The 19,672-nt window shown below is 33.7% G+C and overlaps 2 protein-coding genes across 4 annotated transcripts; both read left to right on the plus strand.

The window, feature by feature from the left end:
* The first annotated feature begins 5,373 nt into the window (after positions 1–5,373).
* Positions 5,374–9,119, plus strand: LOC130720406 (probable protein phosphatase 2C 38). 2 transcript variants are annotated; one of them, XM_057571045.1, is made up of 5 exons: positions 5,374–5,825; positions 6,214–6,645; positions 7,256–7,623; positions 8,111–8,347; positions 8,670–9,119. In XM_057571045.1, exons 2-5 carry the CDS (start codon positions 6,342–6,344, stop codon positions 8,886–8,888), a joined length of 1,128 nt encoding a protein of 375 aa, XP_057427028.1. In that variant the 5' UTR covers positions 5,374–5,825; positions 6,214–6,341; the 3' UTR covers positions 8,889–9,119. The 2 variants fall into 2 exon arrangements, with proteins under 2 accessions (XP_057427028.1, XP_057427029.1); XM_057571046.1 differs by having other exon boundaries at positions 5,374–5,756.
* A 3,190-nt stretch (positions 9,120–12,309) lies between these two features.
* On the plus strand, positions 12,310–18,849 carry LOC130720491 (thylakoid membrane protein TERC, chloroplastic). Of its 2 annotated transcripts, XM_057571139.1 has the most exons (14): positions 12,310–12,673; positions 12,744–12,812; positions 13,310–13,422; positions 13,518–13,594; positions 14,004–14,091; positions 14,243–14,323; positions 14,439–14,495; positions 14,873–14,954; positions 15,898–15,947; positions 16,154–16,210; positions 16,294–16,372; positions 16,736–16,794; positions 18,383–18,440; positions 18,523–18,849. In XM_057571139.1, the coding sequence occupies exons 1-14, from the start codon at positions 12,535–12,537 to the stop codon at positions 18,612–18,614; spliced, it is 1,101 nt and encodes a 366-aa protein (XP_057427122.1). In that variant the 5' UTR covers positions 12,310–12,534; the 3' UTR covers positions 18,615–18,849. The 2 variants fall into 2 exon arrangements, with proteins under 2 accessions (XP_057427122.1, XP_057427123.1); XM_057571140.1 differs by lacking the exon at positions 13,310–13,422 and having other exon boundaries at positions 12,600–12,673.
* The last annotated feature ends 823 nt before the right edge of the window (positions 18,850–19,672 follow it).

Below are 19,672 nucleotides of genomic sequence, written 5' to 3' on the forward strand. Positions count from 1 at the left end.
ATCACTGTAAAATTTGTTATAACCACTTCCCTATCAAAATTTGAATTTCAAAACTCCTTCAAATTAGGAATTTCAAACCTTGCCTATTTTAACCACTTCCCTGCTCCATCTCAGCCTCAGGAATCTTATTTGATAAACTATCTGAGTTAATTGTCACTTATTATTTTGATAAAATTACGTTTGACTAAATCACTAATAATTTAAATTTCCCTCTAATTCCTACGAAAATCAAACCTTGCCTATTTTAAGTGAGAAATTTAAATTTAAATTTCGAGATATTAGTATCAATTAGTAAATTACAGTAACTAATTGTTCAGAAAAATAAGTCCGGAATTTCAAACCTTGCCTATTTTAACCACTTCCCTGCTCCATCTCAAGAATCTTATTTGATAAACTATCTGAGTTAATTGTCATTTATTATTTTGATAAAATTACGTTTGACTAAATCACTAATAATTTAAATTTCCCTCTAATTCCTACGAAAATCAAACCTTGCCTATTTTAATCAAACATTTGACTACTGTACTTGATACAATAAAATTTCTTGCACTCTATACAGGTTTGATTTCATCTTCTCCTTCTTATGATTGCTGGAAATTTGGTCCACGTGGTTCTCTCCTGCATTGCAATGACGTATTTAATTTACATTACAGGTGGGGCATTTAGCATGATGAAAAACAATGGACTTGGATGGCTGCAGCTTAAATTGATTGGTAACAACAAAGATCTTCATGTGCCTACTCTTCTGTCATACTACATGTTGTGAGTTCCTTATCTTTTACTTGGGTTCTAATTATTAGAACATTCTAATTTCATTGTTACTTTCTTACCACCCGTGCATTTAGTGATTATTACGCAGCAAGCCATCTTATTGTTATCTAGCATTATAATTGTTCAGATCAGAGCATAGCCTAAATAGAATTCATAAATTAAATCATGATTCCAAATAGGTGATGATAGACTTCAAGCTCGCTCTAGCAATACCATAGTGGACTTATTTAAATGCATTTAGTGATTATTGAGATTAAAAGGGTCTTTTTACAAGACATTTGTGGTTCTATTTTCTTAGCAGAAAAATAAAACAAAAGAATGATTAAGTTATGGGATATTCACAACTCTTCAGCAATTTAATGTTTATAGAATATCCTTTATCATTGATTAAGTTCTGGGATATTCACAGCTCTTCAGCAATTGGCATATAAGATATGGCATTGCAAGCAAAAATCATACTCTTAAAATATTAATTGCCTATTTTGTTTCATCTTCATGTCATAGTGGTGTCAACTTAGTGAAGTCAACTTAGTGAAGAATGAACTTTGCAAGTGCATGGCTGAGGATATCCAAGATTAATAATACACATGGAAACATGATATTTCTCATTTATCAGTCCAAGAACAAGAGTTTTAATTGGGGGGACAAAATTAACCATGTAGTCATAAATTAAAAACACAAATGATCACCTCAAGTTTGGCAAAACCATTAAACAACGAGAAGAACTAAACAAATAACACTGCATATATTATTTTAAATTAAGTGTAATGTGAGTTATATATTGAAAAGAAATGCAAGAGGAATTCATAATGTCCTAATTAGAACAGCCATCTTCCATCATCAGATGCGTTCTAGACAGAAGAAATGCTTATTTAAAAACTTCAATCAGATCCATTCCAATAACTTAACCAGTTTAATATGCATTTTCTGGTTTTTTAACTTACCTCAAGTATTCAGTAACCTCATCCTAGGTGAACTGATAGGTTTATGATATGTATTGTTAATTGAGCATCTTGGATCATTGTTTGTACTTCATACTCAACCTGGAATATGATCTTTTTGTAAATATAGATAAAGTCACAATGAAGTTTTGTTGTCCCGAGCTGTGGTTGAGCTTGGTTGCCCCGACTCTATGACACGGGCAGGTCATCATGTTATTTTGTGATGAAATTGATGGTTCTGAAATTTTCAGGGAGAAGAAGTTGTCTGCCGTAGCTATTGACGCTAAATTATTAATCTTATACTACATAATAAAGACACAACATGGAAACTCTCTCTTACACAATCATTCTCTTATATATTTTTTCTTTATTTTCAGGGATTTCCAATCTATTATAGAGCTGTGTAGCAAGGATGAACCGGCCACTGTCGAGTGATCATGTCAAACAATGTGAAATTCACAATGATGATGCTTTTGAAACATGTAGCAGAATGACCATTTTTCTTTTAATTCATTATCAGACTATGAAAGCAAACATGGTTTTTTTTCTTGCTTATAAATGTGCATTGGTTTCAATATGATGACATATTTGGAATTAAACTTTGGAACGTGACAATGTGCTTAAATGGACCTATTATGGTGTCTTCTAATTTCAAGATCTTTAGATAATCCACGTGTCACATTTTGTAGTATGTTTACAAAACAAGTCTTTCAAAGAGGATACTCATGTTTTAATGTACAAGAAATAGTCCATTAACCTTAACTTTTAATTTTAAAGACAAAATGTCTGATTAATACTAAAAGCTTAGATGTTGATAAGTGTATAATAACGTTTCCACTATTTCAGTTAAACTTGCATTGTTTTTTTTATTTTTTAAATAGTCATTGTTATCTACACTTAACTCCATTTACTTTATAATTTTTAAACCATATAAAAATAATACTAATATATATCAAATTTCACCCGTGAATGCACGGGTATAAAACTAGTATGGGTAAAGTTCGGAATGTTTCGTGATTAAATAGATTGTTTGCTTAGTGTATTGTATTGCATTTTAAGTTTTTTGTAATTTCACTTGTTTTAGTAATTACTATCCCTATATCTCTTTTTTTTTTACTTGCAAGAAAAAATTAATTAAGAATATAAAATTAAAAAAATAAATATAAAATAAATTATTAAACTATAAAGAAAAAAAATTAACTCTTAATTGTTTGAATTTAATTTCAATCGATAATTGTTATTAATATATAATCACAAAAACAAAAACATAAGAGAAAATAAGAATATGAAATAAAAGTGGTGAGGTAGGGTGTTGAATTTTATTAAACAAAACCATTGTAGTGAGTAAAAGTTGAATGTGTGTTGAATTATTAGATAGAAGAGAGGGTTATTAGATAGAAGAGAGAGAAGATGATGTGAAGTGTAAAAAGTGGAAAATGAGGGTGTTGAATTTTAAAACCATTGTACATAGTCTTATGTGTAATTTTTTTTTTAATTCCACATAGGCCTTATTAACACAGTCAGCATGTCAAATCACCAGTCGCTGAAGCTCGATCCGGGCCCTGGCAAGGACCTGACCCACCAGGGGCGGATCTAGACCTTATATATCAGTGAGGCTAAACATAAAAGAAATTATAGACTAAAATATATTGAATTTTTTTTTTGAAAAAGAGAAATATTATAGATAAAACCATGAGATAAAGTTTCTCATGAAAATAGAAGAGTTTACAATTCAAGAAGGACTAGGTTTACAACGAAATATAACAAAAGAAACAAAGTGAAAACAACAGTACAGTAAAAAAACAAGAACAATAAAACAGGGAAAATACAATAGGAAGACAACAATCTATACTATACTAATAGTGGAGGCCGAAAAATAGGAGATGCATGAGAAATCCACAGCAGCACATAGCAGGTTATAGCAAAATTTCTTCTAATGAATTTTTTGAGTAGCTTGAAAAGTGCTGAGTGAAGGTTTTGTCGTTTATTATAATTTATATGTTTGAGTATATTCTTCTTTATATATGTATTGTATTGGATGACATGATGAACACAATAATTTGAGTGAACATTAATTTCATGATAGATATGAACAACAGACACACAGTATCAAATACATTCAGGAAGAGAATATAATGAAAGCAACACACAGTTGTGAGAGCATATAAAATAGAAGCATATAAATATTTTTTTTTTTAAAAAAGAAAGAAAAACAGGTGTGGCTAAAGCCACACCTTGCCTCAACATGGGTCCGCCCATGTGGCCCACACACTTTACAAATGAGAGGATCTCCTTTTGTATTTTTCCTGGAGAGGGGCTTAGTTCAGACGACGACTCAAAGACAGAGACTAATATGAGGATTAACCGACCTTAAATGAAAATCAATCTAATAAGTAAATGAAGATGCCGGTATATTCAATATTATCTCACTGTTGAGATGTGGTGTGAAATTTATTATGGTGAATTGTTGCATAGTTTATTGATGTAATAGTTAATTGGCTAAACACCTAAAAACTAGTCTTACTTCTCTATCCCAGAAATTATTTTAGACACTTTTCAATTTTTTCAAAACGTTTGTTGTTGTAGAAAACCAATGTATTTGTTTCTAATTTTTTTCATTCATACTTTTATTTAATAAATTTTTTCCCACTTATTATCTTTTATACTAACCAACCAGAACTTTTTTCTATCAACTATTTTTTTTCTTTATCCAAAAGAGAATTTAATAGTTGCACATATTACTAGTAAAATTAAATAGGGATGTTTTTATAACATTATATTATCAATAATTATAATGTTATTCTTCTCTCTCAAAAAAAAAATTATAATGCTATTCTTTATATCACAACCTTAAACAATAATTTTTTTAGAATAGAGAGCGTTTCACCTATTCGTAATTGATTTTAACTTTTAAAAATGAGTTGAAGAAGTATTTCTAAATATATGCACTAAATCTTAACTTTAGAGCCATTGGACAAAACTTGGTTTTGGTTGGTAATTTCATTACTCAAACAAGGTTTTATCTAAAACAAAACTTTATTTTAGTTGGTAGTGCTATTTGGACATTCGTTTTCAAAACACCTAATCAATGTACATTTGCAATTTGGAGTAGTTTTTTACTTCCACGATTTGTAAAGTTAAAAAGAAAAGCTATGAAACATGATTTTGGTAAGAGTTATGCTAGATATTTCAATAAGATTTTTCACGAAAAGCAAGAATGTGTTATTTGGTTACTTTAATTTTCTCAAAATAAACAACAATAAAATAAAATAAAATAATAACAGCTTACGATTCAATGGCGACTATTCATAGAGTTCGTTTAAAAATCCATTGCACGACTTATATTTTTATTTTGATAGTCTATACGTATATTTTAAGACTTATGGCCATTTAAGAAAATCAGAATTATATTTTATAATTTTTTAACTCCTCAAATTATGCTAGTAAAAAACTATCACAAATTACAAGTATTCATTGAATATCTCAAATATCTAACATCCTTAGTGAAATTACTAATATCGAGGATTCATATTCTAGAAGAAGAATGGTGAAAATTCAAAGTATGAATATTATATTAGATAAGAATGGATTGAATAATGAAAATACAATAAAGTGGATTCATATAGTTATTACCGTGTTGAATCACGATATCCCCGTTTTTAGGCTCACTTGACCTCCAACACGTAGTTGCCTAGAAACTAACTAAGGATCATAGTTCAAAAAGATGATTGGGACTCAAAATCTCAACCATGAAATTGAAGGCTTTTAAGAAACCCACTTGGTCACAATTCACAAAAGCATTTAATCCTAAGGGACAAATAAAAGGACAAGTGCAACAATGTCAGACTATGTTGTTTAAATCTCTTCATTTGATCCTGATCTTAGATCTTGTCTCACATAAAGCTCCAATCCTTCTCTTATCCATTGCTTCCTTTGGTCACTGAGATAATAGACCAATTCTGTCATATTGAATCTATATGTGCTTTCACAGCTAACTTTGTTCCTGAAACATGGCACAGCACTGAAGTCCAACTCAGATTCAAGGTACACAGTACCAGCACGTCTCCATATTCTCTGAACTTGCATGAAAACTATACTGTTTCACTTTCCAAGGTACACTTCTCAGTTAGTTCAGCCCATACCCTTCTGTTCTTTATCTCAAATTTGTTCGTCTTTTGATTAATTACATTTCCACCTATTTTGTCTTCACTAATCATATCTCTATGCATTTCCAATCACATCATTTATCATATCGTCATTTCTCGATCTTCCTATGTCTCTATGAGTGTAGATGAAATTGAGGTGTGAATGAAGTACCTATTTGGATATATGGTGGAAAACCAGGTGAGGTAAAATCGAAGTGGACATAAGCAGCTTCTCTAAAGCTTTTGGACTTGTTCACCGTGATTTTGACTTCAATGTGATTTTTCACCATGTATTCAAACATGCACAAAGTATTATTGAATTTGTTCTTATCCAATGATGTCTGCTTCTTCTGCAGGGTATATATAAACTCAAGATCTATTGGAAGCAAAACCAAGAAGAAATTGATCTTATTTACTTCAACTATTTCCATCCTTTAGGATATTGATGTGAAAACATAAGCTTTTATAAAATTATTACCAAAAGATGGTTAGATCCTGTTGGAAACCTTCTGTAGATGGTGATGATGGAGATCATGGAAGTGGAAGTGAGAGTGGGAGAGTTGATGGCTTGCTATGGTACAAGGATTTGGGGAATCATCTTTATGGGGAATTCTCAATGGCTGTGGTTCAAGCCAATAGTTCCTTGGAGGATAGAAGTGAACTTGAGTCTGGTCCCTTGAGTTCCAACCATTTTGGTCCTCAAGGGACCTTTATAGGTGTATATGATGGCCATGGTGGGGCTGAGGCTTCACAATTTGTTAGTGATAATCTTTTCTTCAACCTCAAAAGTATGCCCTCATCTTTATTATACGCATATAGATTCATAGCATGTTTGGATCAGTTTCTCTTTCACTAGCATCAATTCCGAAACTCGGAAACTATTCACAGAAGCTTCATCCCATAATTGATTCTGGTTTCAGAATCAATTGTAGAAGATTTCAAACATGAGCTCAAATTCATTCAGTGTTATTTTCCTACAAGTTGCTAGATGCAGATTTCAAATGAATTGGAGACCGTGGAAGCCCTGGCACTTGCATCTTCTTCTATGACCCTGACTCTTTTTTTTCTATGAACATGTACTTCAAACTCTCCAAAATGTCTGCATTCTTAAAAACATTCTCTGTCCAAAAATGGCCTACTATGTATATCTGACTAGTGATGATACTTAGAAATCCAAACAGTTAAACACCTCCTAGACATTCTATTTTTATTTTTATCTCTCTTTTCTTATCATATCATGTCGCATCCATTACTTCTCATTTTGGTTTTCTATACTATGCGAATGTTCATTAATCATTTTCCATATGGACACTCCACAGTTGTTGGAGCCTCATGCACTGGCCACCCTTTATTTTCTAGTTGTTACTTACTGAATCCTTTTTTGTTCGTGTGATCCAGGGCTCGCAGGTGAACACCAAGGCATTTCAGAAAAAGTGATCAGCAAAGCATTTTCAGCAACAGAGGCAGGTTTTCTATCTCTTGTGAAGAAACAGTGGCTAAGTAAGCCACATATAGCATCCACTGGTACTTGTTGTCTTGTGGGGATAATTTGCAATGGCATGCTTTATGTTGCAAATTCTGGTGACTCTAGGGTTGTGTTAGGAAGAGTAGAGAGGGCAACAAGGGAAACATCAGCTGTGCAGTTATCTACAGAACATAATGTTAACCAAGAAACAATAAGAGATGAACTTCAGTCAAAGCACCCCTATGATCCACAAATCGTGGTTATGAGACACAATGTTTGGCGTGTGAAAGGCCTCATACAGGTAGAAATTTGATAGATCAAAATTGCATTTTGTTATTGAAGAAGAATTTTACAAATTCCTTTCAGTAAACAAAGAGAAGACTAATCCAAAGTACTAGCATGTTTGGATCGGCTTCTCTTTCCTCAGAATCACTTTTGACACACAAAAGCTTCTTATGCACTAAAACAGTTTGCTTGATATTATTTATAAAGACTAAAAGTGGTGCCTGCCACTCAAATGCATGATAGCTTATGCTAGACATTGAAGTCCATAAGCAAGAACAAATAAATTTTACTTCTTCTAACAACTTATAAGCGCATGTTTGGAAATTCTTCTATCATTGATTCTAGAAGCAAAAACAAATCTAAAGATAAACTTCTACCTTCTAGTTTTAGAAGAGATTCTAAAGAAACAGAAGTTTATCCAAATATGCTATAAGTCATACATTTCTTGGAGAAGATCTTAAACATTTATAGCCAAAATTTATTAATAGAACTTGGCTTTGCAGGTTTCAAGGTCCATAGGTGATGCATATTTGAAGAAAGCAGAATTCAACAGGGAGCCTCTACCATCAAAGTATAGACTAGCTGAAACATTCTTCAAGCCGATACTTAGTAGTGAGCCATCAATATCGTCACACAAACTCCATCCCGATGATCAATTTCTCATATTTGCATCTGATGGCTTATGGGAGCATCTCAGCAACCAAGAGGCTGTTAACATAGTCACCAACAACTCACCTAATGTATGCTTCCTTCCTTTCTGTCCATTCAAGGTTGTTGTTTTTCTCTTTAGTAGTAAAAGTCCTGAAATTTGGATTCCCCGCACTCGGATAGTTCCTACATTCATGCAATCTAAGAATCTGAGTCAGTTGATTAAAGATCGGACCGCTAAAATTTTATTTATATCTCTGCCGCCCATATTAATAAAATATATGAGCTGACCGATCTTGATCCAACAACTGAGATTCATTGGCAGTGTGAATGTAGGATTGCCCTAATTGCAGGGAACCCAAATCCGAGTCATGTCTGAATGAATAGTGGTATGCATTTCATGTAATGTAACAGGGAATTGCCAGAAGACTTGTGAAAGCTGCGCTTCGAGAAGCAGCTAGGAAGAGAGAAATGAGATTTGCAGATCTCCAAAAGATTGAACAAGGAGTGAGGAGACACTTCCATGATGACATAACGGTGATTGTTGTGTTTCTAAATCACAAATTTACGGATCATAGCTCTCTCTGGGGTTCTCCACTTTCAATCAAGGGAGGTGGGTCTGCCAATTACTAGATTGGTGCTGCTGATCATCCAAAAATAGCAACTACTTATAAAGGTAGACTAAAATGAAACAAGTTTTAGATCATGACCATGATCTCCCTCCTCTGTTCTGTCCATATATATAGATGTAATCATGTAATTATTGTTCATGTTTCTTAAGACAAGAATCTTTGGCCCCAGGTCATAGTTCAAAGTCAGCATTGCTGCTAAGCACGTCCTAGAAAATGCAAAGCTCTGTCTGTCTATGACGTCCATTATTTCCTTAACCATAATTCTTTGCTGTATTAAGTTATTACCATGACTACCAAAAAAAAATAGCAAAACTGCAAAAGCGTAGAAAGGTAGCTATGTAGAAATGCCCCATTCAGTTTTCAGAGGGAAACAAAAATCACATCTATTAATCTTCACACTTATATTGTCTTTGATTAATCCGTTATTAATCAATGTGAGACTTATTGCTCACCCTTAAAATTTCCAACATTCTCCCACCCAAATGTGAGTTCAGACTCTCAACATCATACTCCCCCTAAAACGAAAGCCTTACTGAGTAGTGCGAAGCCATCAACTACCGCCGAACTAAATACTCGGCCCAATAGAACCAAGCTTTGATACCAATTGCTGAATTTAATAAGAACTAACAAGATCAAACAGATCATATTCATGTAGATACAGAGTATAACATGTTATAATTTCAACAAGGTAAAGGAATTGTGCACCTGGTATGACCGTATGAGAGATCCATTGTTGTCTTCTCTGATTCTCTATGGAAGCATGAACGTGAGAGTAGAACTACTCTCATTCTGACAAGTATTGATTATTTGATTTACACCATGAATTATCTAATGGGGTACCAGTTTATATATTATCAGTATGAGGTCACGGTCCTCTAATTGGGCCTAAGTAACTAACACAACCTATCATAAGTCAATTAATAACAAAAGTCTAATATAACATACATCACAATACATGTATAAGAATAAAATTAATAATTCACGTAATTAATATCAATACTAAAATAATATATTTTAATTAAGTGATTAATGATAATACTCACAACTAAAATAGATAATTGAAATAAATAATCCAACATTGCCAACTCATCTTTTCTATTGCTATTTACATTTCCCATATCAGATTTCAATACGAGGAGAGGAGTCAGCTTCTCACCTATTTCCCTTCTCCACACTATCCTTAAAGGAGAAATGCTAGCAACACTCACTTTCATTCTCTCATTAATTTGTTGAAATTTATGTTGGTGTGTTACGATTTTTATGGTGGCAGAGGTGTTGGGAAGTGATGGTGATGGTGATGGTGGAGGGTTGTGGCGGTGGTAGTGGCAGTGGTGGTTACGGTGGTGGCGGCGGCGGTGGTAGTGTTGGAAGTGGTGGTGGTGATGGTTGTGGCGGTGGCAGTGGTGGTGGCATGGTATCGGTGAAGGAGGGAGGTGGTTGTGGCGGTAGTGGTGGTGGTGGGTCATGGCGGTATCTAGTAGCGGTGGTGATGACAATGACGTTAGATATGGATTATGTAGCTACACAAAATGAGGAAATAAAACCTGCTCAATCACCTTCAAGGTGTATTTGTGGGACGAGTTGAGATACGTTATATGGCATTTAACTTTCACTCGACCTTATATATTGATTGATCTCATTTTTAAACTTGGATCCATTTTTAAATTTGAAGAGACCTCATGAGATGCGAGTTTGAGAAAGATTGGACCTCAAAAAGACGGGTTCAGGTCGGCATAAAAAAACAAATTGAATAACAATTTCAAATCTCATAAAATAATTATAAATAATTCTCATTGTGTAAAAGTACTAATTTCTAATCTTATTATGAGCTACAAAAGAAGCTACACATATACTATTAGATTGTTTGTATTTAATCAAATTTAAGACAAAAAAATACAATGTTCTAGTAGGAGTGTTCGCGGGACGAGTTGTGCTTATCTTTCATTCGACCGTAAGTACTGATCGACCTGATTTTTAAAACTCGGACTCATTCATACATCGAACGAATGATATATAGTTTCAATTTCAATAATTTAACTTTTACATAATATATAAATAAAGTTTACATAAACAAACATATGTAATTTTACTTTTACAAAATAATACCTCGTGCATGGCATGAGTCTCGAGTCTCACACTAGTTTAACCAATAAAAAAAAGAATGTTTAAAATATATTTTCAAAATGAGTGTTAGTAGCACTCCTTATGTGGTCAAACCGGACTTTTAAGAAAATCATATCAAACCTCAACAAAAGTTCATGGCAAGTAACAAGTCGAGTTTATGACTTATACCTTCTCATGTTGAAATTTTGTGTCTAATAGAAATAATAATATATGACTATTCATGTGTTCCTTACTCAATAGCTTAAACTTTTGAGATGATTAGTTACTTTGACAAGGTATCTAGAATATTGGTTACTTTGACGATGTCTTGATTTGTTCAGTTCGATTCATAATTAGGCTAATAATTCACTCAATCCAACCCGTACGCACTTCTATCAGTTTGTGTAAGGCATATTTACATAAATTTTATTGTCACCTAAATATATTCCTGTTGGGAGTTGGGACGTAAGAGACATGAAATTCTGGAGGATTTTCACATTGGGCTAATAAGAGCGAATCACAAGTAGATTGAACATTATATTTTCACTCAAAACCTTAGGGTATTTGGTATATGGGTCTTCTCACTCACAAAGTGTTCAACACTCCCTTAAACATCCAATGTGAGACTTCTTATTCACACTTGAGTCCCCAACAATTTCCAATCCCACATGTACTTACAGTGACAAAATACAAGGTCCATGCCATATAGAAAAATTAGTCTTCTAATTAACAAGGACAAAACTTCCATCACACTCCTTCTACACCTACACAAGTACACATAATGAGAGATAAAAATATAAAAGAGAGAAATGGAAAATACATTAAAGAATTTACTAAGCTTTTAATATGTCATGTTTGAAAATGACCTCTCACTGAAATAAAGTTTAGCTTTAATCCCATATTTTTAAGAAACTCTTCAATTTTTCTACCACTCCCATACGGATGATGGATCAAAGCTGGTTTTCCAAAAATTATGGCTAAAGCTAAATTTTACGATTAATGATTTATACACACCTCACTTTCTCTTCCATCTCATTTCCACACATTTTTCTTTCTATCTCTCTCTATATTTCATGTCACATCACATATCATATCACTCATTACTTTCATTTCTCTTCTTATTCAAGTGAAGTGGAGGTGGAAAAGATATGTGTATAAAACATTATTGAAATTTTACTTCGGTGATGAATAATTTTCAAACTTGACCTATTACACAGAAATCAAAGCTAGTTAACCCAATGATAAATGATGTGATAATAAAAATGTAGTAAATGGATAGCATCGGGTAAACCAAAAAAAAGTTAATTGATGAGCACAAGTTGTAGAACCCTACACAATCCTGAGCGTGGCCACTGACCACTCTCCCTCGTAACACAGACCAGAACCTAACAACTTTATCTTGTAATTCTGGCGCAAAACAAAACGGTGGCAGAATAGAAGAAAACAGAAGCGAAGAGAAGAGGGTCATTCATTCGCTACATTTCCAATCTCTCAACTTCTCAACTTCTACTGCATCGTACCCACCACCACAGAGCTCAAGAGTTATGGGATTGGCTTCTGTTGTTCACAATTGCGTTCAATTTCCATTCAACTTCGATCACCGCTTCCACAGGGTTTCACACTCACCTTCCAAATGCTCTCAGCTTCATTTTGTTCACCACCCCATCTCTACCTTTTGCTCCGGTAAGCTCCCCCTAACAAAATCAAGAAAATCCCATGTTATTGTTTCCTTATCTTTTTTGTTTCGTGGCAGTGTATCATCATCGTCGTCCTCACCGTGTTCCGGTTCAATTCTTCAGACGAATTTTCCAGAATGCTTCAGGTAACCCATGATGCAAAAGAATAAAATTTATTTGTGGTACCTTTTACTTTTACATATATGCATGCTAATCACTCACCCATGAAATGCTCATAGTCATAGATCGTCCCACATTTATTTTAGTCTCCTAATAGTCTAATAATACCCATTACCTAATTGAATTAGTTTCAAATTTAGGCAACCCTGTTATGAACATATAACCATTTATGTAAAATCTCGGAGTTGGATCGTGGGTGTTCATTTCTGATGCTTGTATTTGCATTTGGCCTATGAGGAGTTATTTTAGAGGATGAAATAAGTCTTGACAAGTCACGACTATAAACGTTGAGATTGTGATCATATATTTGCATATGTATAACAAACTATGGTGTTATTTAAATCGCAACATTTCATTTCTCTGTTAACGGTCGTGATGATTTACCTTACCTACTAAGTTGACTCCCTCCATTTATAATTTTATCTTTCTCTATAAATAAATTGGTGGTCCGATGAATCTGCAGAAGTAAAGAAGATTTGTGCTAAACCAAATGATGGCAATAACGACCTTGAGACATCTCGTACTCAGACATCAGTTGAAACTTACAACTCTTCTATTAGAACTGTAGCCTTATGGGTGGGCAAATCTCTGCTAATATGGTTTATCGGCTTTCTTTTACACTTTCTTTGGTTGATTAGATTTACGCCAATTTAGTCACGATTTTCTTGTAGGTGTGCGCTGCAGTGGTATTTGGTATTGGTGTGGGTTTTAAAGAGGGTTATGACAAGGCAGCCGAATTCTTTGCTGGGTATGCAGAATAATTTAATTTTATTATCAACTAGAATGTCAGTCCAATTTTACAGTGCTAATATAACTAATGCTTTGGATGAGTACTCTAAGTCAATACTGTGCAAAGTTTTTGTAATCTTATTATATGGAGTGTTTCAGATGCCTTGATATCTGTTTTGCTAAACCAGACTTCATCTCTTTTTGTTCTGCTTCTGCTTCTCTATACATGACCTTAAAGTAGTATATCACCAAGAGATATATCAAACACAAGAAGTTTGAATTTATAGCCTATTTGATATTAATTTGGAACTCTTGAATCTAAGTTAATGGTTTGATCAAGTTTTCTTTTACACCACTTTTTCCCCTGTATACTTTCTTCAACTTTATGTGACTTGGAGTGTGACATTTGACCTTTGTGCCCTTTTTAGATACATATTGGAGCAAAGTCTTTCAGTGGATAATCTCTTTGTCTTTGTTCTTATATTCAAATACTTCAAAGTGCCTATGTCGTATCAGGTGATGTATAAACCTTGCCAAGGGTAGACCATGAGTAACTTTAACTTATGTTGTTACAAGTTCTTGATGTTCAACTTTTTAATATTATTTATAAAAAAAACTGAGTGCAGATAACTGATCAATTTCCTTTCATTTCATATTGAACATGCAGAGTCGTGTACTTTCCTATGGTATTGCTGGCGCAATAGTCTTTCGCCTGACAATAATACTCCTTGGAACAGCCACTCTCCAGGTTTATTTCGTAATGGATATATTTCTTAGCATATTTTGCATTTGTTTTCCTTTTTTGGTAAAAGCTTGAAACTTGTTACTGATCATCCTATCTTGTTTATTATGGTGATTTTTAGAGGTTTGAGGCAGTCAACCTTCTATTGGCTGCAATATTACTCTACTCGTCATTTAAGGTAAAGATTCACATTTTCCAATATTTAGATTCCTTGTATTTTCTGGATTTAGTACCTTTTACATTCATATTCATATTTGTCATGAAAACAACGACCCTCAAAGCTTAAGATATTAGGTTGAGGCGTATGAATATTTTTATACCCCTAACATTCATTGTGAAGGAATGAGAGTCACAGGTAAAAAAGGCTCAAACTTTTAGATGCTTAATTAATGATATCAATGATTAATCATCCTAAATGCTTAAACTTTTAGATGGAAGCACTCAAATGATTATATCTCTCTAGCAGTATCCTAGAAAGTTCATACTTTATGTTGTGGTATACTGAATTCTATGCGTCACCTTTAATCATTAGTGTGTTTCTTGTTTTATGAATAGCTATTTTCCAGTGAAGAAGATGAGTCGGACTTATCGGATAACTTTCTGGTGAAGACATGCCAAAATTTGATCCCTGTAACAAGTAACACTCTAATTATCACTATTTCTTTCTCTTTTCCTAGTCGGAGATTTGCTACTGATTGCTTGAGTGTTTTGAAGTTGAATTTTGATTCTTACTTTTGATGCAATGTAATAAAACTAGATTATAATCGTGAATAAAAATATCTTATTGACAAGGTTTTTCTCAACTAAGGGTGGTAATGGTGGGGTATAGAACTAGTGAACGGAAAAAAAAATATACAGATACACAATTGTGGTGTCTAAGATCTAACCCCTCTAGCACTCGAGAGACCTAGACTATCCCTCCCAAACTCTGCCCAAAATGATCTCTATTACTTTCTCCTTATTATTTTTATACATTGTCAAATCCCACCACTCTATGTAACTGTCTCAGACTTGCTGATTACTACTAGCTAACTAATTGGGTGGGGTTACATAACATAATTGAATGGAAGGATATGCTGGAAACTTCGTCTGAATTAGTCAAAATCTACATGATTATTTAATCAGATATGGCTGAACCGCTGAAATAAAGCTTAACCAGCAGGGGATTTAGGAACTTGTGGTTTTTTCATTTTTTCATGGAATTATTTGTCTACTTATCTTTGTCCATTTGTTTGGTACATGCAAAGCATAATTTTAATGTAATGAGTATTCTCTCATGAATTTAGGATTTAGGATATATGTATATCCCAATATAGCTTCCTTTTAGTATAAGCTGGAGTATTTTGTATTGGGTTGATACACTGTTCCTTTTTGGAATCCTGAATTAGATCGCATGTATACACACAAGTGTACCAGCATGACTACGTGTATGGCTACCATGGGAAAATGTAGACAGAGGAAAATATATTGTTTACTTGTATATTTCCTGGCGTGTGGTTATTTTCATTAAGCTTATTCAAGTTGCACTATCTAGTCTAATCGTCCAAATCTTTCCCTGACAAAACTGCTGATTGTTGCAGCATCTTATGATGGAAACCGGTTCATAACAAATCAGGGTGGGGTATGGAAAGTAAGTTATTGACTTGGTGTCAGTTTCAAATTTAAATGACTTCCATATTCTCTTGGTTTAACTATTCGTTATTATTTCACTTACAAATGTATTTAAATTTTTGTTTGATTAGCATTTGTTGCTTTCTTGTCAATAACTAAAATATTTTTTAATGAATAAAATTAATTTCAACTTGATTTCTAACAGGGATCAAACATTTTGGGCAGGCCACCCCTTTGCTTCTTACAGTAGCCGTAATTGAGCTCAGTGACATTGCATTTGCAGTAGGTTTTTCTCATCCTTCTATTTTTTGTGGAATTTTCCAGTTAACTGGGCATGGAATGTTGACACAATTTTGTTTTTATAGGTTGACTCAATACCTGCAGTTTTTGGTGTAACACGGGATCCATTCATAGTCTTTAGTTCTAATCTTTTTGCCATTTTGGGTGAGTTCTCTTGCCTGTGTTTTCGATGTAATGCAATGCTAGTATATCTGAGTTTGTTTTTAGTATTGGGATTTGTAGTCCTTAAAGGGTACTTCATCACTTAATCTATTTGCTTGTGAAACTGATTGTAAATAAATAATTTATAACAGAGAACATGTTGCAAAGAAGTATCTTCCTTTGTAACATCTATAGTTTTATGTAGCTAGTTTTCCACTAACACGTGGAGCTAGAGACATAATGAGTTCACTCTTGTTATAATCTCAGATCATGTGTTTCTTCTCTACTAAGGTTGATGCTTTTCCTCACACATTCATTGATATTTAAATAAGCAATAAATAAACTTCTGTTAATGTTCAAATGTAGGTTTAAGGTCACTTTACGTGATAATTTCTGAAGGTATGGCAGAATTGAAGTACTTACAGGTAAATATTGATTTCGTCTGTGGATATACCTTGGTTGCTGTGTAATTTTCTGCTGTTTATGTGTCTGTCTTTTAAAATAACCATAATTATTTCTTTTGGGACTTGAACTAAGATTCTGTTGTCACGTCATCATTAGTGTTTTGTTTTCCTTTGGCTTCCTGCTCAACTAGAAGCTTGCTACTTCATCCTAATTAGTGGTTGAAAACAATATAATGCTCTTTTGGTCAGGAGCAGAATCATTGCTGAAAAATAAACCTTTTTTTGTGGACCGACTGTGAAACAGAAACTTTAGAAAGACATACAGCTCATGTTCCTTGGTCAAAGTGGGATCTCCCTGCTTTTTACTTTTATCTACTATTTCATCCTGAATGAGAGATAGACAATTATCATTTTGGAAAACAAGGAAAGGCTTAGTGATGTAGGAACGGAGAGTGAACCTCTTGATAGGTACTCCCTTGACTAGGATTCTGACACTCTAACAGAGTAACAGAAACAAAATATGAATATCTATTATCTTGCAAACGATGTCTCGAATTTTTACACCAATAGTTTATTTGTAGACCCAACATAGTCAAACACCCTAATACTATAATCGAACTCCTACGCTAGAATTAGATTATAACGACAGCGCAAACAACAAAAAGTCTATTCTCCCTAATTGGGGACTTGGGGTTGACTACATGAATCAAATGACACTGTAAAGTTCACAAATATATCATTTATTCCTAAGTCTCTCTTAATGGTTTGGCGTATAGTTTTCCTGATCTCCTTGTGCATCTAACCATTGACTATCCTCCATACGATCAACTCTCCTTACCAGTGTTCTATAGTTTTCTCCACACATGCCTAAAGCACTTCTGTTTTACTACATTGGGAACTAACTACATCAATTTTCCGCCAACAATTTTTAATCCTATCTTGGTTTGTATATCCACTCATCCATCATAACATTATCATGTTTGTGACATTGAGCTTACACTCTATTTAGCTCTTTACTACCCAACATTCAATCTCATACAATATCAAAGGTTTTGCAACTGTGTAGTAAAACTTTCCTTCAAGTTTGAGTGATAGCAAATCACACTCAAAGCATTCCTCCATTTCATCCACCCTACTTGTATCTTATGGTCTGCATCTCCGTCTTTCTGTATGTTCCCTGAATTTCATATACTCTGTTTTACTTATGCTTAGGCTGTGTTTAACTTCTAAATATATAACCAAAAATCTCAAATTTAAATCCCCTAATTTTGAAATTAAAACCCTAAATGCATTTTTATGTTGGAGTGTTGGACCCTTGTGGTGGGGTTGCATTTCGATTGCACATCTACACCTCAAATGCAATATCATTTATTCCTTTTCAGAAACCAAATTTCAGCAGGTCCATTTACCTTTTACAACCTCAAATTCAAAGGTATCCCTGGTAGTTTTTCGTTCAATGACATGTGAATAAATCTTCAAATTGATTGTGATTGGTCTAAAATGCTTCTGTGTACTTATGCTTATATCCTTGCCATTGATATCTTAAAATGCTTCTGTATACTTATGCTTCTGTCCTTGTCATTGATTTCCTCTCTTTTTTATCTATTAGCCATCCATCGCTGTTGTTCTGGGATTCATTGGGTTTAAGATGATCGTCGACTATTTTGGTGGGTATACATTATTTATTCAATTATCAGTTTAAATAATATCCATTGTACTTGTATTTTTCACATGCTCTCATTCTTGCAGGATTCCATGTCTCAACGGAGGCATCTCTTGGTTTTGTAGCCTCAAGTCTTACCATCGGAGTCGTATTAAGTCTGGCAAACAAATCTGACTAGCTTAGACTAAGTGCATGCTTGAATCAACTTATTTTTTCTGATTATCAATTTTGAAACTCAGAAACTTCTTCTCAGAATTGATTATGGCTTCAGAATCAATTAAAGAAAGATTTCCAAACATGCACTTTCACTGGATAGATTGGGCTCTATGTGGTTGCTTATATTTTACTCGTAAGCAACCGAAAGTCTGACCCTCATTTTCTTGTAATCCTTGTAATAAGAAAGATTTATTTAATACGTGGTGTCAATGGCCAATAGCCTGTGCTGTGGGATTAAGTGCATGGTTGAATTGCTTATCAAAAAGTGCATGGTTGAATTGGTGGCGTGCACGAGCTCTCTAGTCCACAAGAGTGACATATTGTAGCTTATAAATTTTACATGATTTTGAGGGCTTTTAAGTGGGCACTTGACACATCAATGCAGAAGCATAATTGTAAATTGCCAATCGATTTATTTATTTATTTAAGGCTATGTAATTTAATTGAGTTGCCATATGAAAATCTCCTTTACTAGTAGTAGAAAATAGGTATGGGATTGACATTAGGTATCCATAAAATTTACTAATGATAGATGGATTAATTATATGCTAAATGCGAATAGGGATGCATGGGTAATTGTTGGTAAAAATGTATCAGGATGGAAGTGTGGTTTGTTGGTAAATTTTTTACAAAACTATAATCCATGAAAAAGTTAAAAATATAAGTTATTTTGTTTTTAATATCACTTTTTTGTATGAGCCATAGAATTGTATTAAAAGGAAGCACAAGGGGTGCTCCAACCCTTAATACAAAAGAGAGGGATTTTTTTTAATATCACTCTAATACTATAAATCAAATAAATCCAATCTTGGGAGCTCATTGCACGATGCAAACAGGATGGGAGCAGGAGAGGCTCTCTGTGATTTTGATGGGAGATGGATCTCAGACTATTCGAGTAGTTTTAGTTGTGGAGTTTGGGTCTTCGACACGTATAGGAGTTAGGGTATCATGATGTTACTTGTGCATCTGATTGCAAGAAAATTGTTGATCTTCTTACTAATGATACAAAAGTTCATAGAT

Source organism: Lotus japonicus, chromosome 5, assembly GCF_012489685.1.
Source record: "Lotus japonicus ecotype B-129 chromosome 5, LjGifu_v1.2".
In the NCBI taxonomy this organism is placed as follows: domain Eukaryota; kingdom Viridiplantae; phylum Streptophyta; class Magnoliopsida; order Fabales; family Fabaceae; genus Lotus; species Lotus japonicus.

Coding starts and splice junctions, on each gene's coding strand:
- LOC130720406 (XM_057571045.1), top strand. CDS start 6,342: ATGGTTAGATCCTGTTGGAAACCTTCTGTAGATGGTGATGATGGAGAT. Junction 6,646..7,255: donor TCTTTTCTTCAACCTCAAAA/GTATGCCCTCAT, acceptor CGTGTGATCCAG/GGCTCGCAGGTGAACACCAA. Junction 7,624..8,110: donor GTGTGAAAGGCCTCATACAG/GTAGAAATTTGA, acceptor TTGGCTTTGCAG/GTTTCAAGGTCCATAGGTGA.
- LOC130720491 (XM_057571139.1), top strand. CDS start 12,535: ATGGGATTGGCTTCTGTTGTTCACAATTGCGTTCAATTTCCATTCAAC. Junction 12,813..13,309: donor AATTTTCCAGAATGCTTCAG/GTAACCCATGAT, acceptor ATGAATCTGCAG/AAGTAAAGAAGATTTGTGCT. Junction 18,441..18,522: donor GATGATCGTCGACTATTTTG/GTGGGTATACAT, acceptor TCATTCTTGCAG/GATTCCATGTCTCAACGGAG.